Below are 23443 nucleotides of genomic sequence, written 5' to 3' on the forward strand. Positions count from 1 at the left end.
ATTTGTGTTCCAAGCTTCCAATCGGAATCCTATCTGATTCCTCCTTTAGCTTGAGGGGTGTATTAGGGAGAATGATAAATCATCCAATATAGTTACTGTTAAATAGTTGTTAAAGATAAATGTAATTGTTTTTGTTAGTAACTGTGATTAGTTTAGGTAGTTGAGGGTACTTTTGTAATTAGCCTAAGGCAGCTAAGGCTATATATATTGACACCTGTGTAACTGAATTATTCATTCAATACAATCAGGAAAACTTACTGTTGAAGTTTTCTGTTTCTATAGACCCTTCCTTTACAAGTAGTTTAAGACGTAACTGGGGTTGACCTTTTATAGATTAACGAGAGTGTACCCGAAATACGGAGTAACACCACTTGTTATTATATAAGTAGTGAGATATTTGTGTCAAAAAATTAACAACTTAAAAATTAAAACATCTTCCATTAATATAATGACATACATTGTACCACCCGTATTCCAAACATAATGAAAAATTTCTCATGGATTAACATGTTAATTGCATATCTTAGGGTGGTTTGAGAGCTTTAAACAGGTAGTGTGGATGCAAATTTCTTCCTCCTCGATCTTGGACGATTTTGCACCTACAAAACAATTAACACCTTAGGTTAAGGCAAAGAGCCTCACGCGCCCACGATGAATGGGGGGGCTTTGGCCGAAGAACCTCCGATGTCAAAGTTAGAATTTAGAGAGAAAGAGTGTTTAGAGAATTTTGGGATTTTTGCCAAAGTGTTGGAATTAGCTTTTTGGTGAGAATGGGAGTATATTTATAGGGATAGGAGGTGGCTAGGGTTTTTAGGTTTAATTTAGGTTTAATTAGCCAATTTATTTGGCTATTAAACATAAGATGAATGTTTTGGTGATTTTTAAATTTATTGGGTAATAAAATTAAAAAGGAAGAAATGGTGAAAAAGGTAGAAAAAAGTGATGGATTAGGTTTTGAAATAGGGATAGCCGGCCATGTGGTGTTTTAGGGTTGAATTGGATGTATTTTGTAGTTATTTGGATATAATGGATGGTTTAATTGACAATTAATGGGTTAATTAGGCAATAAACCCATTAATTAGCCAATTAACATAATTTAAAAGGAATGTGTTTGGGAATTACCTTGTAGAAAGGATTTGATGAGATGGACTTTGAATTGTTACCTATTTTGGGCACTTTTGTCTTGGTTGAAAGAGGGTTGCCCGCTGCTTGCGCGTAGGAACCTCGTTGTACTGCAAGGGTATTTTTGTCATTTTTGTCCAAAAATCCACGTGTCGCCCTGTGAATATTTTTGGCTCCACAGGTAGCACCATGCTTTATCGGGTTAGGTTACTTGGCTGTTACACCGAAGTTTGTATGGTCTGTTTTTGGAGAGATTTTTTTCAAGTTCTGGGTACTAAGCAGTATTACATAGTGGTGGGCACGAGTCGCAAGAAAGCGTTGAAGAAGGTCAGGAAGAAATTGAAGAAGTGACAGAAGCTGATAACAAAGATGGGGGAGGAGTTTCAAAAGAAAATGACTGCAGTATAGATTACAGTTGAGAAATGAAGCGTCTCTTCTTACTTCTCCAGTTACTTGTTCATAGGTTCTTACGTTTCGGGTCCGATAACACGGTTGTTTTGTGCACACAGGAAGTGCTACAAGTAGTGGATATATATTTGTCCGTCGTAGGAATCACTGATGACTTGTAACTAGTTTTGCAGCACTGACATTGGCATCGTGTTCTTCTGAGTTTTATATATATATATATATATATATATATATATTATTATATATAGTTGCAGTGGTTGGAGTTTATGATGTTATGCAAAATTTCAAATTCATTATCCTTTTGATTGACTGTCGTTTGATTCTCTTTTAGTTCATAGGATACTGAAAAACCATAATATTTCGATTTATCTTATAGGAGAGAAACTTTAGAAAAGAGATTCCGCTCTACTGTTTATGTTGAAGTGGGAGACTTGATAGGTTGTAGTATGTCATCCATACAACTGCTACAGTATCGTTGTGTGCGGATATGAGATATTGATATCAATGTCAAATTGTCAATAATGCTTCAATATGGATGTCAACATGTTATTGATATGTAAAAAAATGTATTAATATATTGTTGATAGACTTGCAGCGGTTTATTGTAACATCCCACATCGTCTAGGAGAGTGGATTATGTAAACCTTATATGTATATTCCTATATTTACCTAGTACGAGGTCTTTTGGGAATTCACTGACTTCGGATTCCATCGGAATTCCAAAGTTAAGCGAGTTCGCGCGAGAGCATTCCCATGATTGGTGAACCACTAGGAAATTCTTGTTTGAGTTCCCAGAAACAAAGCTGTGAGGGCGTGGTCGGGGTCCAAAGCGGACAATATCGTACTACGGTGGAGTTGAGCCTGGGATGCGGTGGGGGTCCGGGCCGGAATGTGACAATTTGGTATCAAAGCCAATCCCTGGCTGGAAGTGTGCCGACGAGGACGTCTGGCCCCTAAGGGGGTGGATTGTAACATCCCACATCGCCTAATATAGTAGATCATGTAAGTCTTATATATATATATATATATATATATATATATATATATATATATATATATATATATATATTATCATCTCTACCCAACACGAGGCATTTTGGGAACTCACTAGCTTTAGATTCCATCGAAACTTCGAAGTTAAGCGAGTTCGCACGAGAGCATTCCCATGATTGGTACATCGCCCAGGGGAGTGGAGCCTTATATGTATATTCTCATCTCTACCTAGCACGAGACCTTTTAGGAACTCACTGGTTTCAGATTCTATCGGAACTTCGAAGTTAAGCGAGTTCACGCGAGAGCATTTCCATGATTTGTGACCCACTGGGAAGTTCTCGTGTGAGTTCCTAGAAATAAAACTGTGAAAGCTTGGTCGGGGTCCAAAACGGACAATATCGTACTATGGTAGAGTCGAGCCCGGAATGTGATGGATGTCTGGGCCGGGATGTGACATTTATGATGTACCGCAACTTATGTGTAATAAGTCAAACAACGTTTTTGTTTTTTTGTTTTTCAAAATTGTTCTCCACATCAACATAATATGTCGTCCAACACCCTTGCCTAAAGTATGGAGTTCAATATATCCTTTGATTTTTGAAAAAAAAAAAAAAATACATCCCTTGATTTACTGTCTTCCAACATCACTAAAAATAAATTTTCAATTATTTAAATTAGTGAATAAAAACTAATTTTCGCTCCAACTAACTGAATTAAGATCAATACTCGTTACTAAAATTTATTTTGATTGACATTTTTTTTTAAATCACAAAATGTTGATTATATTAATATTAATATGAAATTTTTTTTGTGACTTCAAATAAATTAAATTTCGATAGCATTGACATGAAAAGGATTTTATATTTTGAATTAATGTTTTTCTTTTTCAAAATTGCTTCTACTATGTCTTCTTGAGAATAAACAACTGTGAAAAGAGCAGTTAAATATTTAGTAAACTATAGTACTAAAAGTGTTTTTATCAAAAAAAAAAAATTATCAATATAAAAATTTCATTACTTGGTATTATTTGCCTGCCCTGGATGAAAAAAATACGTTTTTTTTAGAAACATGTGAAGAATTGTTTTTGCTTTCTGTCGTTTTTGTTTTGGACCTATTAAAAAAAATCTATTTTGCAACACAATTAAGGTCTCAACTTTTCTAACAAACTGCTTTTAAAAAAATTTAAACAACCCTAAACCAGCCTATAAACAATTAAAAAAGCTATAGAATTCCACTTTATTCGTAAGTGATCAAGTTACGGCCCTTGGATCATATGGGCCCAACTATACCGGTGGATCCAATTTGATCCAACGGTCCTCGATTCCGCCGCGGAGAATAAGGCCCAACTTTATAACTCAGAAAATCACAGAGACAGTGGCAGTTGGAGAGAGAGGGAGTGACTCGGTGAGCGAGAGCCACCGGCGAGAACACTGAGTCAACTCGGAAGATGTTCCAACCCAGCAACCAGGTGAGAACCCTGTAAATTTTCATTCTCCGCCCTCTGTTTGGAAGCCGAGAAAATGCAAGAAAACAACTGGGTACCTCTCTTAGGTTGTAAAGTTTCCAAATTTACTAGCTTGTCAAACGCCCAGCACAGAATTAACTGTGTTAATTCAAATGCATGTCGTTATTCTCTTCGCCATTGATTTTTCCTGCTTCGAATGCCAAAAAATAAAACCTCAATTCGGTGCTCAATGCAATTCTTTGATTTTTAAGAGCTTTTTGGTAACTGAGTTTAGTTAATTTTCTCAAATTTTTAGCTTTAGAATTAAATTTTCCGGTACTGTAAGTTTCCACGAGGAAGAAGAAAGAAGGGAAGATCAGCATGCATCTTTTCATTTTCGGCATTGGCAGTTTTATGGGGAATGTGGTGCTTGTAATTGCTTGAATCAAGTTTTCGAATTGACCCTTTTGGAGGCGTTTGCGATTTGTAGTCCGAAACTGCGGTCTTGAATTGTGTGAATTCTTTCGTGGCGTGAGGTGGTAGTGTTCTAAAACGATTTTCGGGTTGATTTAGTTTTTTCTGTAGACACTGCCGTTAATTTAAGAACTTGAGGCATAGAAATGTGTATGTGCCTTGCTGCAGTGGGGAGTGGTGACCGGATATTGTATGCAGGCTTTTCTTGTTGGTAAAGAAACATATTGAGCATTTAGAAAACCCTGTGCTAGTAGATGCTAGTTTGTACTTCCACGAACTTATTAGCGAGCGGAGATCACTTCTAGGTTGTGCTCATTTTTTTCGTGCCCAACGTCAAACTTAATGAACAGTCTGCATAGTCTGTGTACATGCATTTTGGTTTCTGTCTGTACTATTGATGCTATTTAATCATTCTTTTGCAGGTTCCAGGTCAGCCGACGCCATTGTCTGTTCAAGATCCTGCAGCTTTGATGCAAGTAGATAAAAAAGAAACTAGTGTAGTTGTGCAGGATGAAGTCAAAACTGGAGGCTTCTCGCAAGCAGAATCCATCATCTATTACACTAAGGTTGTACAAGAACCTGTTCTCAAGACCCTTTATATTATGATTTTCCATGCATTTTGGTAATATATAGTTGATATTTCACCTTGCATTTCCGTTCAAGGTAATTAATTAATCATGACAAAATTGTAGCATTTCGATGTTTTTGTTATTCATGATTAATGAAATTATCGTGGAGGATCCTTTTTGGAGCAAGGATGGATCAAACTAACTGACTTTCAAAGAGCTAATCTACGCAGAAACTTCAAGACGATTTACAAATGATGGGAATGAAAATTAAACAACATGAGGACAACATAAAACTGCTGAAGTCTCAGAAGCACAAACTAGATGACTCTATTCTCGATTTGCAAGGTATAATATCTTCTTTTTCTTCTTCCTCCACTATCTACATTTCATTGGTGATGTAATAAATCTAGTTCAAACAAGTGAACTAAAATTGTTAATAAATATGTAAGTACACAGTTCGCAATACTTTGTTGGGCACTTTTTCTTTGTTTCCATAGTTTCTCTACTGAAGCATTTCCTTTCAGTTATTCTAGGCAAGTATCACACCTCAACCACTCCTAAAATCGAAGATGATGGCCATTCCTGCCGTAAAAGTGAGGAGGAAACTACTGAAAAGATTCTTCAGCATGAGAATTCTGCCGCAGGCATTTTATGGCAGTTGAAAACTCGTCATGGTACTCAGGCTGCCCTTCTTTCCCCGATCAAGGATGTCGTGGGTATCGTTGGTATGCTTGGCAAAGTAGAGGATGATAATCTTAGCAGGTCAAAGTTCCCATATTGTTTGTTGTTACTTATTTCTCAAGTTGTGAAATTGTGCTTTAGTCATATGACCACATTAGTAGTTGTGTCTGTGCTTTTCCGTGCATTTCACTACTAGTCCTTTGATTTTGGATAGTGAGGGGTGAGTTTAGGCACCATAGTACTGCAATAGATATGTTTGTTGTAATAGAGATGGAATTTTACTGACCAGGTGTAAACGGACCCATTAGTTTAGGGGCAGTGTAGAATGAGCACATTGATAACACCTGGCCATGAAAATGTTTCTAATTGACCCCCTCTCCAGCTCTCCCCTTCCCACCCTATCTATCTAGGCCTATAACTATACCGGACCTAGTTTTCATTCGGCTTATTTGGAATGTGCAGGATTTTTTCAGAGTACTTAGGGATCGAGACTATGTTGGCAATTGTCTGTAAAACTTATGAGGGTGTTAAAGCTCTAGAAGTGTATGAGAATGAAGGCTGCATAAAGAAATCTGCTGGTCTTCATGGACTTGGTTCATCCATTGGTAGGACATTGGACGGCCGATTTCAGGTCATTTGTCTTGAAAATTTAAGGTATGTGTCCTATATACTGTCACACCTCAAGCAATATGAACAAATATTGATTTGTAAACTTCACTATATCGACTATGAAATCAAATTTTTTTTTTCTTCTTCTTCTGCAGACCATATGCTGGTGCATCTGTGCCCAATGACCCACAGATGAGGCTTGATATTATAAAGCCTAGGTTAGCCAATGGGGAGTGTCCACCTGGATTTCTTGGTTATGCTGTAAATATGATTAATGTGGATAGCGCTAACTTATATTGTCTCACAGCCACTGGGCATGGCCTAAGAGCGACTTTATTTTATAGCCTCTTTGGTCACTTGCAAGTATATAAAACAAGGGCAGATATGGTTCCTGCTCTTCCTTGTATTAGTGATGGAGCCATTTCTTTAGATGGCGGGATGATTAGGTCAACTGGTGTGTTTTCTCTTGGCAACCGGTAAGAAGCTCTGCCAATAAATGAAATCAAAAACTAATTTTAACCCCATATTATGTTGAAGTAGTTCTGTCTTTTGAAACCATCTTTTGTAAATCTTAACGTGCAAACAATTTAAGATATATATAACTTTTGAATTGTTTAGATATTGTTGTCATTTGTTAATGCTAACATGGATTTTGTTTGCTGCTAACGTCTTAGTTTTTAAACATATCTGATGTCAGGGAAGATGTAGATGTGAGATTCCCCATACTGTCAGCAACATCAGGCCTACCCGAAAACTATTTCGAGTCTGAAAGACAAATCAATGAGTTGAAGTGGAAAAAAGACAAACTGCAGGAAGATATGAAGAGTGAACAATCATTATTGGACAACGCAAAGTTCAATTTTGACAGAAAGAAGCAAGATTTTCTCAAGTTCCTGGCGGATAGCTCATCATATGTAACTCAGGTAACACCCGTAACATATCTTAACTAACAATAAGGTGCAGTATAGGCGTAAAAGTAACCTGCCATGTGCCTTCAGTTGCAGGCACCAACCCGATAAAACGAAATTATTAGACTAGTGCTGGATTCTAGGACCCTTTTTCATTCCGTCCTTGGGCAGTGTTAAATACGTGTTCATCACATTGTTGTGGGACATTAGGGAATGTGAATAGTTATATAAATCGTGGATACTGAATAAATCATTTCAAACTTGCTATTGCACCAGACGGTAGCCCGTGTTGAGTAGTTTATCATCTGTGTAGTTTTGCTTTATTTTCCTTCCTTCGTCATTGAGTTTTAATTGCGGCCTTTATCGTTGCAGCATCAACTTTATGCACCGCAAGGCAGAATGACCCCGAGGTGACAACTGACGAGTACATTGAAGGAACGAGGCACCTTCGAACCAAACAGAAGGGAGAGCCTTCAGAGCTTTGTCTGGTTGAGAGTCCGGCAGAGGATCACGTTTTCATCTATGTTTTAGAAAGCCACGAAAGCGTAGTGGGAAAATGCATATTCTTTGAGTCTAGTGAGGGGGCTCGTTTGTTGAAGTTTAGGGCCTCGTAGAACCAGAATTAGGTTGAGGAATTTTTCTGTTTGTTCGTCCTCTCAAATGCTTGTGACTTTGTGATAAAAGTGTATGCACCATTTTTCCATACGAAGACGACCTATCTACTAGGATAGAAACTTAACACCCTGTCTGCTAGAATATCGGGATAGAAACTTAACACCCTATCTGCTAGAATATCGAGCTAAAGTTCGAAGGGAAGTTCTCCTTGCAGGAGAGGACTGGCCATATGACCCGGCGAGGAAAGAAATGAAAACCAAGAGGAAAGGGCACACGGTTGACCGGATGGCCAAGGAGAAACGGGAGAACACTGAGAGGCTAATGGCGAAGATGCCGCAAATACTGACATCTCATTCTGTTGGCTATTGTTTTTCTTTAAGGACCTCATTGATCAAAAGTGTGCATTGCAAAGCAAGAGTAAGGCTGCGTACGCTAGACGTTGCCCGACCTTCCAAAAGCGAGAAACCTTGTTGGCTTGGTGTCGCCCTTTTTATTAATAAGAAGAAAGTGTAACATTTGTTTTGAAACTTTTTTTCCCAAATTTAGTTGAAGCTTATAAATCACCAGTTGGATCAAGCCTGTGTTAGAACTGAGGTACAATTTTGAGGTACGTAAATCCGATCTCCAACCAAAGGGAGGAATCCGTTTTCTTCCACTGTTGCAATGGTCACGATCGGGTTTATCCTTTTTGGATGTTTTGTGTTTATGTTAACTCACAAGTTGATCGACACTAAAAAAGTTAAAGAGTGTTAATCATGTACGCATGGCGTTACGGGTCGTGTTCAAAATATGGCGAGACCGGATCCATTGGTTGCCAAATCTAAAAAATGAAAAAAAAAACAAAACAAAAAAAGGGTTGCGTGAAAGGATCTACCAAGACTTGAACCCGGGTTATGGGATCCGGGGTCCAGTGTCCTGACCAATAGACCAATAAACCTTGCTGTTAAAATCGCCTGGTAGTTTGATATTTAACTGTTTCAATTCAAGGGACTGCTGAATGGTAACGACAGGTCGTATGAAGTCAAAGATTCCAGTCCGAGGAAATCACGACGAATAAAAATCTGGCTTGTCAGACCCAAAAAAATAATAAAAAAATGAAACTCTTATCAGATGTGGCCGCCCCAGTGGAATGAGGGAAATAATCATCTTCATTTTCCTTCCTCATAATTCATCAAATTCGGGGATTCATGTCATTAAAATTTGATTTAATAGCTATAAACAGTAACTTTAGCAGTTGAATCAAATTTCAATGGCCAATATCCCCGAACTTGATGGATTAGGTGGAAGGGATCCAGAGAGGATCCTTTCCTGGAATGAGGATCCTCTTTATGAGGATGTGGATCTTCAAATCATGTCCGTTCATCTTATATCGTGTGATTAAAAATTACTTTAAATACTTTTATTTTAAATTAAATATGAATAGCATCTGACGAAAACTAATCATATTATATAAAATGAACAAACACGATTTAATGATCCTCGATTCTAATCAATAGAATCGGAAGGGTATCCTCCTGGACCCTAGTGTAACATGAGATCACATAGATTTTAGTTGTGTCAGCTCACTTCCGGTTATGCCACTATTGTCTTGTCAAAATAGTCACGTTTTATTTGAAAAAATAAAAAATATAAATGACGTTTTAATTTTTTTTCACGCCCGTAATTGTGTAAGTGTTCCAAATTTTAAATATTTTAACTTATTCATATTGATTTCTGTAGAACAATCAAAGAGACGGGCCATACGGCCCACTTCCAACAACATTGATATTGTCCCCAACTTGGTAATTATCACCTGCACAATCCGTCAGGTGTGGGGTTTTATCACAAAAGGCCTCAGTATTAGTTAGAGTGGAGTTAGGATATTTAAACTCTTCTTTTATCATTGATACGGTCGATGTGGGACATTTCAACATGCCCCCTCACGTGGGACCCAAATAGTAGGTCACACGTGGGAGATCCACACATCGACAACCACGTGGAGCCAAGGGGGCTCACCCTACACGCGGGGCCAAGGGACCCACCATCATCGCGCGGGGCCAAGGGGACCCACCCATCACGTGGCAGTACGGTACGGGCCCGCTCACTGGCTCTGATACCATGTAGAATTATCAGAGAAACGGGCCATACGGCCCACTTCCAACAACACCGATATTGTCCCCAACTTGGTAATTACCACCTGCACAATCCGTCAGGTGTGGGGTTTTATCACAAAAGGCCTCGGTATTAGTTAGAGTGGAGTTAGGATATTTAAACTCTTCTTTTGTCATTGATACGGTCGATGTGAGACATTTCAACAATTTCAACGTTAATTCATTTCTATTTAATTTTAAGTAAGAGTTTTATCGATCCTTAAAATAAAAAATTAGAAATCAAATTATTACTTACATCATTTTCCCAAGTCATTTTCCTCCACCTTTTGCCAACAAAATAAGATCACATGGACGGTTCAACGGAGAAATTTTTTTTAATACGTCGAGAACATGATATGGTATTTAAGTGTCATAAATTTCGGTGTAACAAAATGTGTTAGCGGCACACTAAAAAATCTCTGGTCCACCACCCATCCATGAAAATGACGTCGCCCAAAGTCACACATGGGTGTTGTCTGTCCCTTCCAACTGAAAAAAAAAAGCCAGAAACGATGGTTCGAAAGCCGATGGACTTCTCGGTGTCTGTTCGGCCCAACAACATTTAATGTCCCAAAACAATAGTAATTACGAGTGACAGAAACACAAACAGTAGGCAGTTTCGTTTCTTTTTCCAAGGTGGTTTTTTGGATGTTTGATCATTTTCCTGTTGTAAGAACTTGGAATTCTGTGAGCTGAAGCGGTATGTCTGGTTGCAGCTGAGGAGTGAGCGGTCAAAGGAGGATGGAGAAGGTGGTGGAAGAAGGGGAGAGGAAGAGGAAAGCTCAGGAGGAGGTTGGGAATGGTGGAAATGGCGGGGGAGCTGAAGGGGGTGAACAGAGGCAGAAGAGAATTAGGCAGGAAAGTGGTGAAATTTTGGGAAATGGGGATCTGGGAATTGCTGGGGAGGTGGCTGAAGGGTGGTTTGGCGGTGGAAACGGCGGAGGGCTGAGTGTTGGGGATGAAATTGCGCGCCTTTTTGGTGAAGTGAGTGGCGGCGGCCTTGGGATTGATGGTGAAGGTGTGAGCTTTTGGGGTGGTGGTGGTGGAGATGTATGTAAATTTGGCGGTCAAGGTTTTGGAATTGAAGAATTTCGAGGTGGCTTCGGCGGAGCTGGTTCTGGAAATGGAGGTAAAATTTTGGGTTGCGAGAATTTTGGATTTGGGTTTGTTGGAAATAAGGACCCCGTTGGCGGTTTGGGTCTTGACGGCGGCGGTGGAGGCATTGGGTTTTGGGGTGGTGAGCATTCTTGTGGCGGTCTTGGCGGTGGTGTGGGAAATCAAGTTGTTGGGTGTGATCTATATGCTTGTGAAAATGCCGGTGAGGGAATTCAAGGCCTGTTTGGTGGTGGAGTCAGAGGCGGAGCCGCCGGGCTTTTAGGCGCTGAGAGTGGTTCGATATGGGGTGGTGAAAGAGATCAGGGCTGTTTGAGTGGAAATGCGTCTGGAAATGGAGGTGGAATGGTGGAGAGACGAGGTGAATGTGGCGAAGATAAACTTGGAAAAAATGCTAAAGAAGAGGGGGTTGGGTCAAAAGGGAGGCGTGGGAGGCCGAAAGGATCAAAGAACAAGAAGAAAGTTGTTGGTGCTGAAGAGGGTGTTGTGCAATCGAGTGGAATTGCTGGAGAAAATGTGGGTGAAGGTGAGATTGTGAGGCCAAAGAGCAGGCAAGGTCGACCGAAGGGGTCCAAGAACAAGAAAAAGAATAACCTTGCAGATGATGAAAATGAGGGTATGCCTGGTGAAAATGTGGGTGGAGAAGGGACTGTGAAGCCACAGAGTAAGCAAGCTCGACGAAAGGGTTTCAAAATTAGAAAGAAGGCTATTGTGAATGATAAAATTGAGGCCTTGGCGCCAGTTGTGGGTGACGAAACTAAGGAATTGATTGCCATAGCCACCACCAGCAATGGAGTTGGGAATGAGATCGTTCAGCCAAAGAAAAAGGTTCGTCTACCAAGGGGTTCAAAGACCAAGAAAAATCTTATAGGAGAGGAAAATCATGGCATGTCAATATTAGGGGCCGAGGGCATTGACATATCTGCTCCGCCTATCGGTTTGAAGAAAGAAATGCTTGATCTCATGGGTGAACAAAGCGAGAAAATGGAAGTTAAAGTGTGCAGTGGTTATGAAGTTGGAGATGGGATTGTGCGGTTGAAGGCAAAGCGTGGTCGGCCTAAGGGTTCAAAGAATAAGAAGAAAAATGTTGGTAATGATAGTAAGATTGAGGTTGTCTGTTCGGCAGGGCTGGAGGATGAGATCATTATTGGAGAAGAAATGGGGAGATTGCCAAGTGGAGCCACTTCTGAGGATGTTCAGATGAAGAAGAAGCGTGGTCGGCCAAAGGGTTCAAAGACTAGGAAGAAAAATATTGTAGGTGAGCCAATTCAGGAAATGCCTGGTGATATAGTAGTTGGCAATCACGGTAATGGTGAAGATGCTTCCGTGAAGGGTTTGGAGAATGAGATGCCTATTCTTTTGGGTGAGAAAGATAAGCGAATGCCTGTGGAAGCCTCTGGTAATAATGGAGGAGGAAATGTGGACTCCCAACAAAAAGATAGGCATGGTCGATCGAAGGGTACAAAAACCAAGAGACTAAATGCTGCTGTTAGAAAACACCGAAGGCAGGAAGGGGAAAACGTTGAAAAAGTTGATGGTGGAGATGAGAGATCAGAGAAAAAGCGTGGCCGACCTAAGGGTTCAAAGAAAAAGAGACAAATTCTTATTGCTGAAGCTTGGAGTAAGATTGCAGCACTGCAGCATCAAAGTTCAACATCAGTATTGGAGGTAGAACATCAGAAAGAAAAGGATTTGAAGGAGGACTTTGGTTTTCCGATGGAGCAATTGAAAAACTCTCATATGGAAAAACATTATCATAAGAGGCCTAGAGGGAGACCCCGGAAGAACTTTGGTTTCCCTGTGGAGCAATTGAAAAACTCTGATGATATAGAAAACAATTGCCATAAGAGGCCTAGAGGGAGACCCCGGAAGTTCAACAACCAGCATCCGATTACCAGTGAGTTTAACAGGGGAAAATCTACTGATATGTCGGTGAGTTGTCCTACATTCAATATTTCCTAACTTGATTAACTATCTGAACAAGCTTATCAGCATGTTTACTCATTTGAACAAGCCACTTCTCTTTGCACAAACATCCTATGTGTCTTTTCCCTGCATATAGAATATATATCTCTACAAGTAATAATTCAAATAGTCTATTGCAATGCATTCTAACAGTTTTTTTTTTCATTTAGGATGATAAAAAGGAGAGTTTAATGTGCCACCAGTGCTTGAAGAATGGCAGAAAAGGTGTCGTCGTTTGTTTAAACTGCAGAAGGAAACGCTATTGCTACGCATGCCTTGCAAAGTGGTAATTCCAATTCAATGATCATTTGGTTGTCACAACGTAAACTTTTCTGTTAATTGTCGATTAATATGAATGTTTTTATAGCGCTGATATGAATGAGTCTCATCAAATGTTTATGATGGTGTGCTCATTTAAATGAATAGGTACCCAGACAAGACAAAACAGGACATAGAGATTGCATGTCCATATTGTCGTGGTAACTGCAACTGCCGAATATGCCTCAAGGAGGATTTAGTTGTGGTGGTGTGAGCCTTACCTTGATTTTCTTCTTCTTTTCGTTTCTTCCTGCCCTAGGAAAGTAATTTTTCCTTTTTATACCAAACAAAGTACTTGTTTTACAGGCTGGGAATGAAGAAACAAATGCAAATGTTAAGTTGCAAAAGTTGCTTTACTTGCTATGCAAGACACTTCCTCTCCTTCGGCATATCCAACAGGAGCAGAAGTCTGAATTAGATGTGGAATGCTGTTTGCAGGGTATTGTAATATGAATTTTTTTTTTCTTTCTTTAAATCTCATTTTATACGCTGGGTTGATGGTTCAGAAATCTTTTAAGGATGGGTTTTCCCTACTTGTTTTTATAGGTGTCCAGATGACAGAGGAGGACCTCACGAGATCCATACTAGAGGATGATGATCGAGTGTATTGGTATCATCTCATTCGCCCTTATGATTGAAGTTGAAATACTGGTTATCTATGAAGTTACTTTTTCAGCAATTTCATAAATGTGTATATTAATATAATCGGTTATGTTGATAAATAAAATGGTTACTCTGTTACCATCTTACTAGGTAGGTTTGGACTTGACTGATCACATAGTTTTCTGGGGGGTTACTTACCAATAAGTACTGGTGTTCATGAATATCCTACGATTTGAGTCAAATGTGTTTTAGTTTCATTCATATGGTACAAGTTTGTGACCGTGAACAAATTCTACAGTGACAATTGCAACACATCCATTGTCAATTTCCACAGAAGCTGCCCCAATCCTGATTGTTCTTACGACCTCTGTCTCACTTGTTGCTCGGAACTAAGGGAAGGATGCCAGCCTGGAGGTGGTGAAGCAGAATCATCTTGTCGGCAGTCTTTTCAAAGAGTATATGGTAAAGGCACAGTCACAAATGGCCAGATTCCTGCTAATGGGAATGTATCGCAGAGCGAAATGGCTGTACCATTAAATGGGTGCACAAGTGATATGTCATCTGATTTTCCTGATTGGATAGCGGAGGCTGATGGTAGGATTCCTTGTCCTCCGAAAGCACGGGGAGGTTGTGGTGCCCAGTTACTTGAACTGAGACGTATCTTTGAAGCTAATTGGGTTGAAAAACTAATTTTGAGTTCCGAGTACCTCACTATCAATTATCAGGCACCAGATATTGATTTTTCTCGAGGATGTTCTTTGTGCCATTCTATCAGTTCTGCTGGAGATGGAGTAAAAGCTTCTGACGTAAGGCAGGCGGCTTATAGGGAGCACTCCCATGATAACTTTCTCTACTGCCCAAATTCTGTTCATCTGGGGGACAATGATATTGAGCATTTCCAGTTACACTGGACGAGAGGCGAACCTGTTGTAGTTAGGAATGTACTAAAAAAGGCTGCTGGCCTGAGCTGGGAACCAATGGTTATGTGGAGGGCTTTTATTGGGGCGAAAAAAGTATTGAAAGAGGAGGCTGTCAGGGTCAAAGCCATTGATTGCCTTGATTGGTGTGAGGTACGCGGTGAACTTTCAACATGTTGAATGCGGATTTCATCTCCCCTATATTTGTTTAACTGTCTTTCAATTTGGCACTGCAGGTTGAGATTAATATTTTTCAGTTCTTTAAGGGCTATATAGAGGGCCGTAAGTATAGTACTGGGTGGCCAGAGATGTTGAAGCTGAAGGATTGGCCCGCATCAAATTCCTTTGACGAGTGTTTACCAAGGCATTTTGCTGAATGTATTGCCATGCTTCCATTTTGTGACTATACCCATCCCAAATCGGGTGTTCTAAATCTTGCGACTAAGCTTCCTGTTGCCTTAAAGCCAGACTTGGGACCAAAAACGTACATCGCTTATGGAACAATGGAGGAGCTTGGTAGAGGTGATTCAGTAACAAAACTGCACTGTGACATTTCTGATGCGGTACACAATTAATCAATTTTGGATTTATTCTTTATTAGCTATTGTTGCGTACCGTTCTCATTTTTCTATGCAATTCCACTGCTACATCAACCGTTTTCACAATTTCTGTTTAGGTTAATGTGCTGACACACACAACGGAAGTAAAGATTCCTCCACGACAGCGGAAAATCATCAACCAATTACAGAAGCAATATGAAGCTGAAAATGAAATAATTGAAAGGAATTCATGTAACGAATATCTTGAGCCTTCTAATTTGACAGAAGACATGAAGTTTGTCAATGCCCTGGAGTCCAGTTCAATTCCAACTAGAAATGCTCGAAGTAATGATACTTCAGAGGTTGTATATGGAGGTGCTGTGTGGGACATTTTCCGTCGCCAAGATGTACCCAAGTTAAAAGAGTACCTACAGAAGCATCACAAAGAATTCTACCACATCAGTAATTCCCCCGTGAATTCTGTACGTATCATGGCTTATCCCATTTGCAAATATTACTTTGAATTAAGTCGTTTCTAAGTTGATGTGCTGCACTTGAATTTGCTTCAGGTTATTCATCCAATTCACGACCAGACTCTTTATCTTAATGAGAAGCATAAAAAGAAGTTGAAGGAAGAGTTTGGTAAGGAGTTGCGTGCATTTAGGTAGTCATTCTTGTTAACCGAGTAATTCTTGCTTGACGAGTTATTAACCATGAATGTGAATTACTTTCAGATGTTGAGCCTTGGACATTTGAGCAACACCTCGGCGAGGCTGTTTTCATTCCTGCTGGATGCCCACATCAAGTGAGAAATAGGAAGGTGAGATTTCCTCCCATTGATATGCCAATTTATCACGACTTACTTTCTTTAGCAGCGCTAGATTATCAGTATTCGTGTAATGTATCAAGTTTGACACAGTCTTCATTTTCTCTTCTCTCAGTCATGCATTAAAGTGGCCCTCGATTTTGTTTCCCCCGAAAATATTCAAGAATGCATCCGACTAACAGAGGAGTTTCGCTTGCTTCCGGAAAAACATAGATCCAAGGAAGATAAATTGGAGGTAGTGTTAATTTGGATTGGTCCTGGAGCTCATCGTTAGTTGGTTTTGCATCCCGAATAATCTGATCATAATAGGTTGAACTATTAGTTTTGCATGCAGGCAGCACTACGATTATATGATTTTCGTATCTATATTTCTATACGTTAGCAAAGAATTATACCTGCACAGTGAAAATGCTACAGGCTTAATCTTATATTGTCTCCGTAGAATGTATACGATACAATGCCAGAATGCGGCATGCCTGGAGTTGTCTCTTGCGCTTAACGATTTTGCTGTTTTCAGGTGAAGAAGATGGCGCTATTCGCGGCGAGCGATGCTATAAATGAAGCCAAAAATCTGATGTCGAAAAATGAGTGAGTGATCTTTCTCCGAATCTCATCATCCAATGCCGAAAAATAACAATCTCATGATGAAAGTTCTTGTTTTCTGTTCACGGATTCTGATTGTTTTCGGGGACCCTGCAGTTCATTAAACGGAGCGTGGGAGCTTAGGAGGAGCAGCCATTCCGATTGAAAGTGCCGGTCGGAGATATCAGTTTAACCCTGCGGTTCATTAAACGGAGCGTGGGAGCTTAGGAGGAGCAGCCATTCCGATTGAAAGTGCCGGTCGGAGATGTCGGTTTAACGTTGTAGAGTTGAGGATTATGAAAGCCTTGCTCGTAGAGAAGTGATCTTTCGCCTTCATAGCTTGCATTGTGACTATTTCATGTAAAGATGTAAATGATAATGTTTAGATTTCTTCGTAAATAAGCCCCTTTTTTCAAAAAAGGGGAGTAGCTCGCGTCACGGCAGTCCACCCTTCTTTCGCAAATAAGCCTCTATTTTGATGTGTTCATTTGTCACTTTCTTGATAATTCACAAGTTTAGGCAATCTTGAAGAGGGTCAAAGGTCTAAAAGCTAAAAAATCGTCTGCGTTATCCAAAAATTCCTCTCTAATTGGTGGCTGGTTAAAAGCCTATAATTATTATTTGTCTAAAGGGCGTCCGTTTGGTCAAATGTAGCCTCTCCTTTGGCCTTTTTGGAGTCCAGTTGAATGATTAGGTTTGAAAACGTCCAATGGTACATTAATTAAATTAGTTAATAAATTTAAAGTTAAAATTAATAAATTGTTGTTGGAGCTACATTCAACCCTTCGGTTGAAGATAGTATATGAGGATGAGTTGACGTTGTTCATTTCTAAATAGTTTCTTGGAAAATGAGTAAATGAGTTGTTCTATGATTTTTTATGGCAGTGACATAAAGTAATCATGTTAATGCATTACAGTAGAAATTCGATTTTTATTGATTTTCTTTCCCCTAACAATTAACTATTTAATCCAGTCAAAAAAAAAAAAAGATGAGTACTGAGTTGCTCTAAGTCCGGACTCATCTCAAAACACATAAGATTAAATAGCGATATAATTTTGATCAAGTTAAATGACATTTTTATCCTTGCAGATGGCTACAAACGAGACGTGGTGAAATAGAAAATCGATCAAACCTCAAGCCCTGTTATGTAAATTCATATATTTCCATTGTCTTTCTTGCAAGTTATTGCAACAATCGAGCTCAAATATCTCTGCTTTCCTTTGTACTCTTCTTCCGAATTTCAATTTTCAACTCCACCATCAAAATTCCAGCACCATACACACATTTCCCAAAATCTTAGATAAACCCAGTTGAATTCAACCCCAAATTTCCCAAACCCCTCACCAAGTTTTCGTTTTTCACCCAAAAATCCATGTTTCGATCCTAATTTTCCCTCGTTTTCCTTCATTTTCCCGGAAAATTCCTCACGCCCCCAATGGCCGCGGCGCTCAGATCCAAGTCCTCCAGAGACACGGCGTCGTCCGCCGTCTCACAATTCAGGTACTTTGTCTTCAACTACATGCACGCCGGCAGGGTGGCCAGCTCTCAGCATGCACACCGCACCAAAAGCGACGACTTGTTCATGAACACTCCCTACCACTTCACTTCCTTCAAGCCGGTGTTGCCCGGCGGCAACTTTGTTGAAAAGGGTTCGCAGATTTTCAATCACCCGCGAGCTTCCCAGAGAGTTAGTAAGAATAGTGATAAGAATTGGGGACGGAAATTGAGCAGCAGCAGGTGTAACACTGTTGTGTCGTCTCAGGGGGACCCGCCGGAGGTGTGGTCCGGTGATGGAATTGTGGTTCGGACTGCTCCCGGCTCGAACTTGGTTCGTGGAGGAGGCGGTGGAGGCGGTCCGAGCCCTGGTTCCGGAGGTGGTTTCGATTCGAATTCGAAGGATGAGAATTGGGGTGGTTCCAATTTGGGGAATAATTTTCCTACTCCGAAGGAAATTTGTCAGGGGCTTGACAAGTTTGTAATTGGGCAAGAGAAGGCCAAGAAGGTGAGTTTTTGCTTTGGTTTTTTTGTTTGCCTTTTGGAGTTCCATATAGGAGAAGTTTATGTTTCTGCAATTCTTATAAAATTTATATATATTTTATGCAGGTGCTATCTGTTGCTGTTTACAATCACTATAAGAGGATATATCAGGAGTCCCTGCAGAAGTGGTCAGCTCCATATCCATATACATATCTTGTTTGAGTCTATGTTTTATGTGAAGAAGAATCATTTCGAGGCTCGCATCGTAGATTGAAGGCATTTGTACTAATTATATCTCATAGCTTTAACTATAAGTTATGAAAAGTGAAATTCAGTTTAGTTTTGGTGTCTACTCAAAACCCGACTGGATTGACTGAAGCTAACTCCTACCTTCTAAAATGCTGCTTCTTTGGAAATTAGGTCCACAGGAGATTCAAGTAACGGGAAAGTAGATGCAATGGATGACGATAGAGTGGAGCTTGAAAAAAGTAACATTCTTTTAATGGGGCCAACAGGCTCAGGTAATTTAGAATTATCCTTGAAAACTTCGAAGTACATTTTCATTATGTGTTAAACTGTTCAATTGCTGCTTGGATTTGACGGGCGTCTTAGTGTCATGGATGTTGCATGTATTTGCATTATAGCTGGAAATTTGTGTCTTTAATGCTTTCTTGTTTGGATGTCTTTTAATGGTTTGCTATTGAAGTCTTCATTAGTATGTTGCTTTGGTTACTGGTCTCATTTGTTCTCTTTGATGCTCTTTCAAGGACAGGGAAGACACTACTCGCCAAAACCTTGGCACGGTTTGTGAATGTTCCATTTGTTATTGCAGATGCGACAACATTAACTCAGGTAAGTTTTGTTATTCTTCGTTGTTGTTTTGTAATTGGAGTCCATTTGTAATAGAAAGTGGTTTTTCCTTTACCATTAAATTTGGAGTCACTATGCTCTAGGCAAGGATCAACCTTGGATGTTTTTTTAAAACACTGGCCATCATGGCCCCCAGAATATTCATCGTACATGCATGGTTTATTATTTAGGTTCTTTTCCAAATTTCTATTGCTATGTAATGAGAACTGTAAGAGATTAATATGGATTGCAATGGCATTGTTCTTGTCATTGTGGTAGTCATGACACAATGTTGTTACTTGCAGGCAGGATATGTAGGGGAAGATGTGGAATCAATTTTATACAAACTCCTTACGGTAAATTTTCTTGAACATATTTTATTTTTGTCCGTCTGAATTCGTGTGTTGATAGTCAATGCTCAATAGCAAGGGCTCCCTTTGGTGCTACATGTGCATCGCATTGTTAATTGTTTTCTGCTTCTTGTGATTAATTTTGGAATTGGCAACAAGAATCCTTTTATTGAAACATCTTTTATGCTTATGGTTTCATTCTTATCTTATATTTAAGTCTATAAGAAGAGCAAACCTGTTTTAATTGCTTTATGCCATAATTCTGCGGGGAAATTTGAAAGTTGTATTTTTGCCATAAACCTTTGTTATCATTACTTACCGAGTTCCCACTTATCGTGAAAATTTTCTTGAAACGTGCACTTATATGCTTATAGTGCTTAGTAATCCCAAGTTCATCTATGTGCTTCTGTATTCAATGCCAGGTTGCCGATTATAATGTAACAGCTGCACAGCAGGGAATTGTTTATATTGATGAAGTTGACAAGATTACCAAAAAGGTGTGTTTTTATGTTCATCTTTCTCTCTTTGTGGAAGAAGCTTTCAACTCTTTTATGTGTACCGACCTCTGCTCCTATTTTGCAGGCTGAGAGCCTAAATATTAGTAGGGATGTATCTGGAGAGGGTGTTCAACAGGCTTTACTTAAGATGCTGGAAGGGACCGTAAGTGCACATTTTACATACTTTGTTAGTACTAATGCTAGCGGGCATTGTGGAGATGGCATGTTGGTTAAGGCTGTGTCAAGGGCCTCAAGGCCCATCTCAGGATATTCTTGTACGCTGTCATAGATGTCTCATTTATGACTTGGATTCATATCAACGATTTTAACCTATATGGGTTTAATTCGTTGTATTCTGATCTGTGGATTTCTTATGATCTAGGTTGTCAATGTTCCTGAGAAGGGAGCTCGAAAGCACCCTAGAGGTGAAAACATTCAGGTATATCGGTAGCTGAAGATATATGTCGAGTTATCTACACATTATATTAAACTGGATTATCTTATGGATACAATTACATATTGATCATAATCATAAAATAAGCCTATTCTTCTATTCTTTATGATTTAACTAGTGCTTAGCCTAGAAAATATCTTGGTGTATTATGGTTGACTGATTTTCGGTTGGGTAGATCATTGAAAATCAGTTTGTAATTTTACTCTTTTTCCCCCATGTTTCTTCACAGATTGACACAAAGGATATTCTCTTCATATGTGGGGGTGCCTTTATTGACTTAGAGAAGACAATCTCAGAAAGGTACTTCTATACCCCAACACTGAAATTATATAATCTTCTGGTTTTGTCCCTCTCTCTCTCTCTCTCTCTCTCTCTAATGTACTTCTTCGGCTTTTTCTGGTCCTACAGACGCCAAGATTCCTCTATTGGGTTTGGTGCCCCTGTTAGGGCAAATATGAGGACCGGCGGGGTTACAGATGCTGCTGTTACATCATCCTTATTGGAGATTGTAAGTTCCCATCAGTTTTGAATCAACAAGTAGCAGTTTATATAACCTTCCTTCTATTTTTATCTCTTCCTTAGAAATTTATAAATATGTGAGAACTGTTTTTGTTGTCAGGTTGAAAGTAGTGATCTTATACGATATGGGTTGATACCAGAATTTGTTGGCCGGTTTCCCATCCTTGTCAGCTTGTCAGCACTAACCGAAAATCAATTGGTTGAGGTAATACATTGCATTCTTTTTGTTTCTGTAGAAACAGCTCAGGCATCTATGTCATTTACTCGACCATTTTTAATATCAGAAAGTCTTTATGGATTGATGGCTAATTATTCATTACTAAGCTTTTGAATAAGTCCTTACTGATCCGTCCAGCAATTTGAAATTTTTTTTCCCCTTTGAGAGGAAATATGTTAATTTTAATCGACATGGTGGTCTACTTATTCTTGTCGTGCTCAAAGCTTTTACAAGTATAGTTTTTCTTGTTTGGGTTTTTTTTTTAACGTTATTTGTTAAATGTACTGTCCCATGCGTTTCTTACCAGCAAATATGTTTTGTAGGTCTTGACAGAACCAAAAAATGCCCTCGGGAAGCAATACAAGAAGATGTTCCGAATGAATGGAGTAAGTAATTCTTATCCATCAACGTGCTGGTTTTGTGCACTTCTATTGAAATCTTTGCTTGTTATGTCTGACTTACATAGTCCGTTGTTGCAATTCTCTCACTTCCATGGTTCGAGACACAATTGGTTCTTAGCTAAATCGTTTATGCTTCACTTCTCTCAGGTCAAACTGCATTTCACAGAAAGTGCCTTGAGATTAATTGCTAGAAAGGCAATATCAAAAAACACCGGGGCTCGTGGCCTACGAGCAATTTTAGAAAATATATTGATGGACGCCATGTATGAGGTACTCCCACTTCTCCTTGAATCTTTTGCATCTTTGCGAGTCATCTGATATGTCAGAGATGATTTAATTCTCTAGGTATCTTTTGCAGATTCCTGAAGTTAGAACAGGCGATGACATAATAGACGCAGTTGTAATTGATGAAGAAGCCGTTGGATTGGACGGCAAGGGTTGTGGAGCTAAAATCCTTTATGGCAAGGGTGCATTGGATCGCTATCATTCGCAGAATAAGGCGAAGGATGCAGAGGTGCGTATTTCTCGTATTCGTCAATAAAATCCTGCTTTCAGTTTACCACCCTCATGTTTTTATCTGCTAACGCCGTATTCTCGTCTAGCAGATTGCAACCACGGAGGGTTCCGATGGAGAGCCGGAGGCGGAAACAGAGCTTTCTTCCGTTGTTGCTAGCATGTAAACTTGGCTTTTGTTGGACCTTATTTGTGTCCCCAAATCCCAATCTTGTACATAATAAACATTAATTTAATAAATCAGATAAGCGTAATGTATAATTTTTTTTAATGATACAAAGCATTATGTAGCCGATCCCACTTAGCGGGATAAGGCTTGGTTGTTGTTGTTGTTTTGATACAACACGTTGTATATTTCTCACAAGGGTTTTGGTTCAGCCCTGTTCCGCAGCAGGATGCTTTGCTTCTCGGTAGAAATTTGTGAGCTTGACTTTCTGCTTTACCCAGAACCTTGGAAATATGCAAATAACTTTTAATCAGAAATAGAACTTGAGGATGCTAAACAGACAATGATAAAAAATTTATGTTATTTTCGGATTTAAATTAGAGGAGTGATATGAATCTTTTCGTTCTATATTTAGATTATTTTTCACATAATTGGTTTTGAAAGATCAATATCGAGAGACTCATCCATCCACCGAAGACTTTATCGCACCTTTATATCTCCATCTCTTGAGTCGAGCTCAATCTTTGGTGCGTATTGTTTTTTTTTTTTTTGGGTAAGTGGGATCCAAAAGGATCGCCAACGAGGAACTTTTATTATAACAAACACACACTTACAAACCAAACAAAGGTCCAAATTATTCCTAGAAACAAACAAAGAACGGGCTTAAAAACAAAGAAAACAAAG

The 23443-nt window shown here is 39.4% G+C and overlaps 3 protein-coding genes across 3 annotated transcripts; all 3 read left to right on the plus strand.

Annotated features, from left to right (window-relative positions):
• The first annotated feature begins 3879 nt into the window (after nucleotides 1-3879).
• On the plus strand, nucleotides 3880-7947 carry LOC126624187 (protein DEFECTIVE IN MERISTEM SILENCING 3-like). Its single transcript, XM_050293230.1, has 8 exons — nucleotides 3880-3991; nucleotides 4864-5007; nucleotides 5241-5355; nucleotides 5535-5772; nucleotides 6154-6345; nucleotides 6456-6776; nucleotides 6998-7223; nucleotides 7581-7947. Exons 1-8 carry the CDS (start codon nucleotides 3971-3973, stop codon nucleotides 7620-7622), a joined length of 1299 nt encoding a protein of 432 aa, XP_050149187.1. The 5' UTR covers nucleotides 3880-3970; the 3' UTR covers nucleotides 7623-7947.
• A 2499-nt stretch (nucleotides 7948-10446) lies between these two features.
• LOC126624069 (lysine-specific demethylase JMJ26-like) lies at nucleotides 10447-17217 on the plus strand. The gene is made up of 13 exons (XM_050293073.1): nucleotides 10447-12997; nucleotides 13201-13316; nucleotides 13457-13556; nucleotides 13655-13787; nucleotides 13895-13958; nucleotides 14250-15021; nucleotides 15105-15431; nucleotides 15545-15889; nucleotides 15977-16049; nucleotides 16142-16227; nucleotides 16349-16468; nucleotides 16751-16821; nucleotides 16933-17217. The coding sequence occupies exons 1-13, from the start codon at nucleotides 10694-10696 to the stop codon at nucleotides 16979-16981; spliced, it is 4560 nt and encodes a 1519-aa protein (XP_050149030.1). The 5' UTR covers nucleotides 10447-10693; the 3' UTR covers nucleotides 16982-17217.
• A 795-nt stretch (nucleotides 17218-18012) lies between these two features.
• On the plus strand, nucleotides 18013-23010 carry LOC126624168 (CLP protease regulatory subunit CLPX1, mitochondrial-like). Its single transcript, XM_050293207.1, has 15 exons — nucleotides 18013-18818; nucleotides 18920-18981; nucleotides 19214-19314; nucleotides 19566-19645; nucleotides 19948-19998; nucleotides 20415-20489; nucleotides 20575-20652; nucleotides 20872-20928; nucleotides 21173-21243; nucleotides 21352-21451; nucleotides 21563-21667; nucleotides 22003-22065; nucleotides 22228-22350; nucleotides 22439-22594; nucleotides 22686-23010. The coding sequence occupies exons 1-15, from the start codon at nucleotides 18252-18254 to the stop codon at nucleotides 22758-22760; spliced, it is 1764 nt and encodes a 587-aa protein (XP_050149164.1). The 5' UTR covers nucleotides 18013-18251; the 3' UTR covers nucleotides 22761-23010.
• Nucleotides 23011-23443: the final 433 nt, after the last annotated feature.

Source organism: Malus sylvestris, chromosome 1 (genome assembly GCF_916048215.2).
Source record: "Malus sylvestris chromosome 1, drMalSylv7.2, whole genome shotgun sequence".
Taxonomy (NCBI): domain Eukaryota; kingdom Viridiplantae; phylum Streptophyta; class Magnoliopsida; order Rosales; family Rosaceae; genus Malus; species Malus sylvestris.

Excerpts from the sequence above, each read along its gene's own strand:
- LOC126624187 (XM_050293230.1), top strand. The coding sequence starts at position 3,971 with ATGTTCCAACCCAGCAACCAG. Across the intron at positions 3,992-4,863 it reads TGTTCCAACCCAGCAACCAG|GTTCCAGGTCAGCCGACGCC; the intron begins GTGAGAACCCTG and ends ATTCTTTTGCAG. Across the intron at positions 7,224-7,580 it reads GCTCATCATATGTAACTCAG|CATCAACTTTATGCACCGCA; the intron begins GTAACACCCGTA and ends TTATCGTTGCAG.
- LOC126624069 (XM_050293073.1), top strand. The coding sequence starts at position 10,694 with ATGGAGAAGGTGGTGGAAGAAGGGGAGAGGAAGAGGAAAGCTCAGGAG. Across the intron at positions 13,317-13,456 it reads TACGCATGCCTTGCAAAGTG|GTACCCAGACAAGACAAAAC; the intron begins GTAATTCCAATT and ends TTAAATGAATAG. Across the intron at positions 13,557-13,654 it reads AGGAGGATTTAGTTGTGGTG|GCTGGGAATGAAGAAACAAA; the intron begins GTGTGAGCCTTA and ends CTTGTTTTACAG.
- LOC126624168 (XM_050293207.1), top strand. The coding sequence starts at position 18,252 with ATGGCCGCGGCGCTCAGATCCAAGTCCTCCAGAGACACGGCGTCGTCC. Across the intron at positions 18,982-19,213 it reads CAGGAGTCCCTGCAGAAGTG|GTCCACAGGAGATTCAAGTA; the intron begins GTCAGCTCCATA and ends TTTGGAAATTAG. Across the intron at positions 19,646-19,947 it reads ATGCGACAACATTAACTCAG|GCAGGATATGTAGGGGAAGA; the intron begins GTAAGTTTTGTT and ends TGTTACTTGCAG.